The following is a 10,356-nucleotide window of genomic DNA, read 5'->3' on the forward strand; positions in this document are numbered from 1 at the left end:
CTTTTGCCGGGAAGTTGTCTCAAAAGTGTTATGCTTCAAACATCTTCAGAACCAAGTTAAAACATACTTATTTGTTTTGGGTGTAGCCCCATTTTTCAACAGTATTTCAGTTATGTAAGGTAGGGCAGGTAATCTAAGCAGTGTTCCAGAATTTTGAACTTACACTTACCTGCTTTCCCCTAGTAACTGCCAACTTTTCCACATGGATCAGAGTTGGAAGACAGATGAATTCAGACAAAATCTCTTTAATATCAAAACTTCACAGAGAACACATGTCATGCCTTACATTTGGATCAAACTCCGTATGCAAGAAATCCATAGATTTGCACTCTCCATGTTGTGCTAAGCTGGCATGCATAAGCTGAAATAAGTTAGAATAAACTTGATTCAAGAACACCAGTAATTTTGATGTCTCTGTACACTGACAGAAATAAAGAAAACATTTTTGTTTGCTTACTTTTCAGTTTCCTCGTAGAAAAGATCTGAATGCACATATAGCAGACACTTTACTAGATGGAGAAATGATTCTTGATACAGTTAATGGGAAAAATGTTCCTAGATTCCTTGTATATGATATTGTCAGATTTGAGGTAAGATATAACTATTTGGATTACTTTTCCCACTTAACTCATCTGGGAAGGATTAATATTCCTAGTTACTTCAGCTGACAGGAATTACTTTTCCTAGCTTGTTCAACTTGCAAGGATTAATTCTCCAACTTAGTTCAACTTGCAAAGATGACTTTCCCCATTAGTTCAACTGGCAAGGATTACTTTATCCAGTTTGTTCAGCTGGCAAAGATTACTTTTCCCGGTTAGTTCAGCTGGCAAGGATTACTTTTCCCAATTAGTTCAGCTGGCAGTGATTACTTTTCCCAGTTAGTTCAGCTGGCAAGGATTACAGTACCTGTATAAACATAGAATAAACGTTTGTGTATATAAACTGTACTGTATGTTAGGATTAAAATACTACACGTATAAGTGTTAACACTATATGAGTATGTAATGCCTCTAAAAAACCGGAAGCCTTTACTAGATAACATTTAATCTTGATTTCAGTTCTGCATACAGAGTATTTTATAAATTTAACCAAGTACAATATATTTGATGAGGATTTCCTAGAATTAAATGATATCTAATGATAATATATTTGAGCCGCGCCATGAGAAAACCAGCATAGTGGCTTTGTGACCAGCATGGATCCAGACCAGACTGTGCAGATGTGCAGGCTGGTCTGGATCCATGCTGGTCACAAAGCCACTATGTTGGTTTTCTCATGGTGCAGCTCATTTCAGCCAAAGATGGGCCTAGTATATCTTAAAACTCCTTTAGTTTTCTTCAGTGACTGTTTCCCAGCATGTTCTTTGTTTATGTTTACTACAGGGTCAAGAAGTTGGGAAAACTGATTTCAATACCAGGATGCTGTGTATAAATAAAGAAATAGTGGGTGCTAGAAATTCTAAGATTCAACAAGGTTTGCTGGATAAAACCAAGGAACCATTTAGTGTGCGGGTAAAACCATTCTGGGACATTGTTACTGCAAGAAAGGTATGTATTATGCATGTTCAGGATTGCCTTCCTTCTTGACTCACAATTAATATATTGATACATAAAAATTTCAAATCATATCTGAAGCACCAGAAAATTCTATGGATCTGTTATTCTTCCTGGGGAACCCATTTTCCTTGATTTTGTGGATGTAAAAACCCAAGATTTTAATTTCTGCTGAACAAATAAAGTTTTGATTAATTTTAGTGTTAATATTTGAAATTTACAAAGAATTGCCCCTTTAATCTTGTTTTTGCCAAATCCCACCAAATTTTATGCAATGAGTTTAAATGATTATCAAGTAATTTTGGAAACATCTCAACTACTGTTTCTGATAATGGGAGGTGGCAAACCTACAGTTTAATAATTTAAACAAAGGTGTTACTGTTTCAGATCTTAGTTGCAGATTTTACCTAAGAAATAATGTATAAAAAATGTGTTTTAACGTTATTAATACACGAAAAGAGGTTATATGTTCGCAGAAGAATTTCATAAGGGTGTAGTCCGCATAAATTATTCTGCCTACGTATAGCTGATTTTGAGTATATTAATTTAAGTAAAACACAATTTTTATGCCCCCAGCATCTACTGATGCGGGAGGCATATAGTGATTGTCCATTCGTCCATCCGCACGAGGTTAACCAAATTGGACCGTTTCATCTGCATCAATACCCCTTACTAGAATGACTTGATTCTAATGCAGATGTAACCTGTGACCATTCCTCATCTTCAGACATCACCTGACCTCAGTTTGACCTTGACCTCATTTTGGACTTTGGTTGCTTTATATGGGCCATCTCTTTGTTAACCAAATGGGACCTTTTCGTCTAGCATCAGTACCCCTTACTAGAATGACTTGATACTAATGCAGTTGTAACCTGTGACCATTCCTCATCTGCAGACATCACCTGACCTTAGTTATCCCCCGACGAAAGTCGGAGGGATATAGTTTTGGCGTTGTCCGTCCGTTCATCCGTCTTTCCGTCCGTCCTTCCGTCTTTCCGTCCGTCCGTCCGTCCGGAGCCATATCTAGGAAATGGTTGAGAATATTTATTTAAAACATTATATAAATGTTCACCACAATGAGTTCTTGCGGCCCGTCAGGTTTCAGTCAGATTGCCCAAGTAACACCAGAGTTATGGCCCTTAGAAGTTTCTAGTGTTAACTATATAGGGTACTATAAATATGGCAATTTCTGCATCATAACTGTTGATATATTTGACCTAGAACTATGAAACTTAAACAGAATTTAGATCACCATAATGTGGTTGTGTACACACAATTTCATTTGGATTTATTTGTAAATTAAGAGTTATTGCCCTTTAATTGTATAAAAATCCACATATTTGTACATAACAAACTTACCATTTGGTAGAATTTCATTAAATTTTTTTCATTCTTTTCCATGAACATTTTTTGTAAACATGTGAAGTTGTGTACCCACACCTGGTCACCCTCTTACCTTGATCACACACCTCCCCCCTTATCCCCTGACACCCCCCCCACCCCCCAAAAAAATAAAAAAAAAATTCATTCCTTATTTTAGATTTTTTTCAAACAAACTTCATATACATGTTCACCACTATAAGGTTATGGGGCCCATCAAGTTTCAGACAGATTGCCCAAGTAACACCAGAGTTATGGCCCTTAGAAGTTTCTAGTGTTAACTATATAGGGTACTATAGATCTATAGATATGCCAATTTCTGCATCATAACTTTTGACATATTTGACCTAGAACTATGAAACTTTAACAGAATTTAGAGCACTATAATGTGGTTGTGCACAGACAATTTTGTAAGGATTTCTTTTTGTAACTTCAGAGTTACTGCCCTTTAATTGTCTAAAATCCACATATTTGTACATAACAAACTTACCATTTGGCAGAATTTCATTAAATTTCTTTCATTCTTTTCTGTGAACATTTATTATAAACATGTGAAGTTGCACACCCACACCTGGTCACCCACTTGCCTTGGTCACACCCCCCCCCCCCCCCCCCCCCCCCCCCCCCCCCCCCCCCAATTTTTTTTTTTTTTTTTCATTTCTTATTTTAGATTTTTTTCAAACCTTCCAAGTTGTACCATTCCCCCACCTCACTTCTCCATCCAGTCATGCCCACCACTGATCATGCATCCTCCCTGCCCCCCCCCCCCCCCCCCCCCCCCCCCCCCCCCCCCCCCCCCCCCCCCCCCCCCCCCCCCCCCCCCGCCCAACTTCACCCTTTTACCTTTTTTTTTTTTTTTTCATTTTTAATTTCTCAATCAATATTTATAATCAACATGTGAAATTTTGTTTCCTCTCCCGTTCCCCTGCACCCCCACCCCCTAAAAAAATAAATATATACATATATCTATATATAGATATATATATTTCCATTCCTTTTTTTTTTTTTAATGTTCAAACCTTCAACATGTTAAGTTGTGACTGCACAAACCTTGCCCTCAGCCATGTTCAAGATATCTTACCTGTGTTCTCTCAAGGACATCTGCTCTTTTAAGTTCAAATGTACATGTTAAACAGCAACACCTGGTGCCAAACCACTCAAAGACAACATTTCGTTCAGTTAAACTTCAAGCTCACATTTCAATTAACTGCATTTAATTTTAAAAGCTAAGCTTATTACAGTAAGCATATCCCATTCAAATTAAATTCTTTAGTCAGGATCAAAGTATCATACATTTATTATGTACTCTTTAATTAAACATTTGTTTTCTGTTAAATTGATTTTGACTAATGAAATTATTTGCTTCTTATTAACATCCTTAACTTTTTGCCGGATATATCTTTTTGCCATTCCTCACCACAAACCCTTTCGGCGGGGGATACCAATTCATCGAATTTGCTTGTTTGACCTTGACCTTGTTTTGGACTTAGGTTGCTTTATATGGGCCATCTCTTGGTTAACCAAATGGGACCGTTTCGTCTAGTATCAGTACCCCTTAAAAGAATGAATTGATACTAATACAGATGTAAACTGTGACCATTCTTCATCTCCAAACATCCTCTGACTTCAGTTTGACCTTGACCTTGTTTTGGACTTAGGTGCAAAATCTACCGACAAGGATGCCACTGGGGGCATCAAGCATTTATTGAACGCAGCTCCTTGTTCTATACATTATTTCGATTCTAATATGCCCATTATCTAAAACAGTGGTAAAAATATAGTAGGGCTCTTTCTTGGCCGCAACAAAGACATTAACATCATCACACGTTAACGTGACATCATTTAAGTGTAAGCATGTTTTACAGAAATAAGCATATTAGAATGTTTCGTATGCTGGTCGAAGTTTTTACTGTTTCAAATTCTATCCAAAGATTTTACTGTTTCAGATATTAGATGGAGATTTTGCTAGTCAAGTCAGCCATGAAGTTGATGGTTTAATATTTCAACCTGTTCCTGATGTGAGTAACTTTATGAATTATTTGACTCAGTTAACTCTTAACATGCTGGACACGATCTTTACAAATATGTGAAAATAAACCTTGCGAACATACTCAAATTACATTCCAAATTGAAAAGTAAATCAGCATATCAAAAACATGGAAAGTAAGACATACAGGTTTCTGTCATTTTTGATACTGTTATATAGATGTAATGTTACTATAGAAATTTGGTTAATTTCAGATTTTCTTATTGGAGAAAAACATAAGGGAAAATCTTCATCGAATGTCTTACATTCATTTTAACTTGTCCAGTAATAATACCCAAAACATGTCATTTGGTAGTTTTTCAGTGAATGGTATGAACCTTTCCATTTGCTAAACTGGAACAAACATTCTTTACACTCTTTATGTTTAGATTGCATGAAACTTTTGATAATCGAGCTTTTTAATCCCCCACCGTGGCAGAGGGATTATAGGAATGGTCTGCGTCTGTCCTTCCGTCCGTCTGTCCGTCCTTCCGTCCGTAACAAAATCGTGTCCGGTCCATATCTCCGAAACCCCTTGAAGGATTTTCATGAAACTTTGGTCAAATGATCACCTCATCAAGACGATGTGCAGAACCCATGAGTCAGCCTTGTCGGTTCAAGGTCAAGGTCACAACTCGAGGTCAAAGGTTTGAGCCTGCCATTTTGTGTCCGCTCTATATCTCCTAAACCCCTTGAAGGAATTTTATAAAACTTGGGTCAAATGATCACCTCATCAAGACGATGTGCAGAACCCATGAGTCAGTCATGCCAGCTCAAGGTCAAGGTCACAACTTAGGGTCAAAGGTTTGAGCCTTCCATTTTGTGTCCGCTCTATATCTCCTAAACCCCTTGAAGGATTTTCATCAAACTTGGGTCAAACGATCACCTCATCAAGGCGATGTGCAGAACTTATGAGTCAGCCATGTCGGCTCAATGTCAAGGTCACAACTGAAGGTCAAAGGTTTGAGCCTTCCATTTCGTGTCCGCTCTATATCTCCTAAACCCCTTGAAGGAATTTTATAAAACTTGGGTCAAATGATCACCTCATCAAGGCGATGTGCAGAACTTATGAGTCAGCCATGTCGACTCAATGTCTAGGTCACAACTGAAGGTCAAAGGTTTGAGCCTTCCATTTCGTGTCCGCTCTATATCTCCTAAACCCCTTGAAGGAATTTTATAAAACTTGGGTCAAATGATTACCTCATCAGAACGATGTGCACAAATTATGAGTCAACCATGCCAGCTCAAGGTCAAGGTCACAACTAAGGGTCGAAGGTTTGAGCCTTCCATTTGGTGTCCACTCTGTATCTCCTTAACCCCTTGAAGGATTTTCATCAAACTTTGGTCAAATGATCACCTCATCAAGAACTCATTAGTCAGCCATGTCAACTCAAGGTCAAGGTCACAACTGAAGGTCAGAGGTTTCAGCTCTGTATCTCCTAAACCCCTTGAAGGATTTTCATGAAACTATGGTCAAATGATCACCTCATCAAGACGTTGTGCAGAATTCATGAGTCAGCCATGTCAGTTCAAGGTCAAGGTCACAGCTAAAATCAAAGGTTTACCCTTTCACTATCCATAGCAGTGGCGGGGGATTTAGCTGTCTTTCAGACTGCCTTGTTGCTTATTCTGTTGCAACTTTGAGAAGTCAGTGTTTTCTCATCTAGTCTCTCTGATTTTATTATGGAAAACTGGCAGTTCATTTTGGTAGAATAAGTCGGTACATTTGCTGAATCCTGCTTCACTGGTTAGTGTTAATTTACTGATGCTGCCTAACTGAAATACTGTTGAAAAGTGAGTTTAACCTTTAGCCTGCTAGCGGCAAGTGATTCTGCCTTTGCGACTAGTGCAGACCAAGATGTGCAGGTTGATCATCCGCTGCACTGTTCGCTATTTAGTCAGTAAATTTTCATTGAACACCACTTTGAATAATAAATGGTACTGTCCAAATTGAATGATGGACCATTCCATTTTAGAAGACTAAGGGTTAAAACCAGATCAGACTAACTAAAATGTTTTGTGTCTAACATAGATAAAGACTTACACAAAAGTACATATTGGTAAGAATGTGTTGTCTTGGTTATTTTGATCTTGATATCAGAGTAGCCAACTCCAAATTGATATGTTACCAAGTTTGGGACAGGTAATTTGAAATTGGTAACTTTTACCACTTGACAATGAAAGTCCCTCTTGGTGTATGTTTCTTTTAAGTTTGATTTATCTTTACTTAAGGGTAGTGGACACTTAATAACAAAAGGCAATTTTCCTGTTCGAAATTCTTCGGTAAAAACTGTAGCTCTAACAAACGTATGGATTTCGGTACCAGCCTGGAAATGTCGTTATACTTTACGAAGAATGCGTAACTGCGCAGTAAACACCATTTGCCATTATAGGACAACTAACTTAAGTTCGTAAAATAAAGAAAAAATTGCAATATGGGTAATATATTTTATTGTTTCATTTTTCCAGCCATATCACCCTGGTCGATGTAAAGATGTATTAAAATGGAAACCACCAGAATTGAATTCTGTTGACTTCAAGTTAATGATTACATTGGATGCAGGTGGGGAAGGGTAAGAATTGTTTTTGATTGTTAATATAAATAAAAAATAATGAAATTGTATGTGCAGAGGTGTGACTTTCATGTCACAGCATCGTTAGCTAATAACCTGGTTGTTGCAAATTTTTTGTGAATGAATTGACGAGCGGCTGCCTGTATGTAAAAGTTCATAGATTTAAACAGCTAAATTAGATTTAACATTTGGCATTTTGAGAGGGCATATTCATAACCTGTCATCTATTGGTACAACATGCCCTGTCAAGTAGGGATTGGATATCTACTCATAGCCTGTAGGTAGGAGTAGATCATACCCTGACATTTGGAGGTAGAATATCATATTCATAATATACAGGTAGATGTTGAACATTCCCTGCCATGTTGGTGTAGAACATACCTTGTCATGTAGAGATATAATATCTTACTCCTGACCTACAGATAGGTGTAGAACATACACTGTCTTGTAGGCGTAGAATAGCTTACTCATAACAAACAGGTTGGTGTAGAACATACCCTGTCATGTAGGGATAGAATAGCTTACTAGTGACCTACAGGTAGATGTGAAACATATACTGTCTTGTAGGGATAGAATAGCTTAAGTATTCATGACCTACAGATAGGTGTAGAACAAACCCTGTCTTGTAGGCATAGAATAGCTTACTCATGAGCTACAGATAGATGTCGAACAAATCCTGTCTTGTAGGGATAGAATAGCTTACTCTTGACCAACAGAAAGATGTAGAACAAACCCTGTCTTGTAGGCATAGAATAGCTTACTCATGACCTACAGATAGGTGTCAAACAAACCCTGTCTTGTAGGCATAGAATAGCTTACTCATGACCTACATATAGGTGTCGAACAAACCCTGTCTTGTAGGCATAGAATAGCTTACTCATGACCTACAGATAGGTGTCGAACAAACCCTGTCTTGTAGGCATAGAATAGCTTACTCATGACCTACAGATAGGTGTCGAACAAACCCTGTCTTGTAGGCATAGAATAGCTTACTCATGACCTACAGATAGATGTCAAACAAACCCTGTCTTGTAGGCATAGAAAAGCTTACTCATGACCTACAGATAGATGTCGAACAAACCCTGTCTTGTAGGCATAGAAAAGCTTACTCATGACCTACAGATAGATGTCGAACAAACCCTGTCTTGTAGGCATAGAATAGCTTACTCATGACCTACAGATAGGTGTTGAACAATATTTAGGTCAAATTTGTGGGAATATACAATATTTATGTTTAGTCAGAGTTAACCATAGACTTACCAGTACTTGCAGAATCTTCTACTCTACCACTTTTTTTTAACCTTTAGCCTGCTGATGGCAAGTGATTTTGCCTTGGCCACAAGTCTGATCATGGTCTGCACTGTTCGCTATTCAGTCAATAAATTTTCGGTGAATACCCCTTTGAATAATAAGTGATGCCCAAATTGAATGATGGACCAGTCCATTTTAGAAATTTAGCAGGATAAGGGTTAATAGCAGATGGTACAAGTGTATTGTAGTTTTGTTTACTTCAGACGTTTTCTTGTAATGTCATTCTGATTTTGCTTTACATATAAGTTAGTTTTGTTAAATCATTTTGTTATATATTTATTTTCAGTATGCTAAGAACTAAGAGAGCATATTTATATGTAACAGGGCTGGATAAACCATTTTCAGAAATGAAGGTAAGGCATTGCCGTTTTGGGTTGCCACTAAAAAGTATGTGATACCATTTTCAAGCCTGTTTGTCAAGTGCAATATGTAGTGCACATCATTTCCTTTCAAAATGCCATCGAGTCAAAACCTTGGATTCATGGTGATTGACTAGATGCAATATGTTTAAGGTTTTAAAAATCTTTCACTTATTGAAGGTACGAATGGAAATATCAGGCTCAAGGGTAACTATTTAGGCAGTAATGAGGCTCATTTTGCTGTCTTTCCCACATGTTATTTTATGAAAATCAGTCAAGTAATAAGGAAAATGGAATCTATAGGCGAAATATTACCTGAATCAAGATGTTTTCTCCATGTGTACAGTATCCAAATGTCACATGGTTTGGCCACCCAGTATTAGCAAACAAATTTCCTTAGCAGCCAGGAAATGCAGAAATTGTATGCAGAGAGTATTTAATCCTAAACCATGCTGGACATGGTTGATTCTGCTTTTGCGACCAGTGTAGATCTGATCATGATCTGCTCTGTTCGCCATTCAGTCCGTATCTTTTTGGTAAGCACCCCTTTTAACAGTTAATGGTACTGTCCAAAATGAAAGATGGACTATAGAAATTTAGCAGGGTAAGGGTTAATCAGATGGGAATTGCTGATTGTCTTTACGGATCCAGTGCCTGAAACAAAACAGATTATGTATTGAAGATCAGCAAAAAAAAAAAAAATTCATGTAGATGACCTTTTATATTATTGAGACTTGAAATTATTTTCCTTGCAGTTCTCAAAAGATTTGAAAGAATTGGATAAGAAGATTATTGAGTGTTGCTTTGATCCTTCGATTAATAGCTGGAAGTTCATGAGAGTGAGGACAGATAAATCGTTCCCCAACCATTATTCAACTGCTGTTGGTAAGTGACATATAAGTTGTTCCCCAACTACTATTCAGCTGCTGTTGGTAAGTGACATATAAGTTGTTCCCCAACCATTATTCAACTGCTGTTGGTAAGTGACATATAAGTTGTTCCCCAACCATTATTCAACTGCTGTTGGTAAGTGACATATAAGTTGTTCCCCAACCATTATTCAACTGCTGTTGGTAAGTGACAGATAAGTTGTTCCCCAACCATTATTCAACTGCTGTTGGTAAGTGACATATAAGTTGTTCCTCAACCATTAT

At 37.5% G+C, this 10,356-nt stretch overlaps 1 protein-coding gene across 2 annotated transcripts in view; it reads left to right on the plus strand.

The window, feature by feature from the left end:
• LOC128549654 (mRNA-capping enzyme-like) overlaps positions 1-10,115 on the plus strand; it is a 28,368-nt gene extending 18,253 nt beyond the window's left edge. For both annotated transcript variants that reach the window (XM_053526800.1, XM_053526801.1), the window contains exons 13-18: positions 465-590; positions 1,383-1,547; positions 4,880-4,951; positions 7,429-7,532; positions 9,130-9,196; positions 9,958-10,115. In XM_053526800.1, the coding sequence (XP_053382775.1) occupies positions 465-590; positions 1,383-1,547; positions 4,880-4,951; positions 7,429-7,532; positions 9,130-9,196; positions 9,958-10,095 (672 nt within the window). In that variant the 3' untranslated portion in view covers positions 10,096-10,115. The remainder of the gene's footprint in view (positions 1-464; positions 591-1,382; positions 1,548-4,879; positions 4,952-7,428; positions 7,533-9,129; positions 9,197-9,957) is intronic.
• The last annotated feature ends 241 nt before the right edge of the window (positions 10,116-10,356 follow it).

Source organism: Mercenaria mercenaria, chromosome 16, assembly GCF_021730395.1.
Source record: "Mercenaria mercenaria strain notata chromosome 16, MADL_Memer_1, whole genome shotgun sequence".
NCBI lineage: Eukaryota > Metazoa > Mollusca > Bivalvia > Venerida > Veneridae > Mercenaria > Mercenaria mercenaria.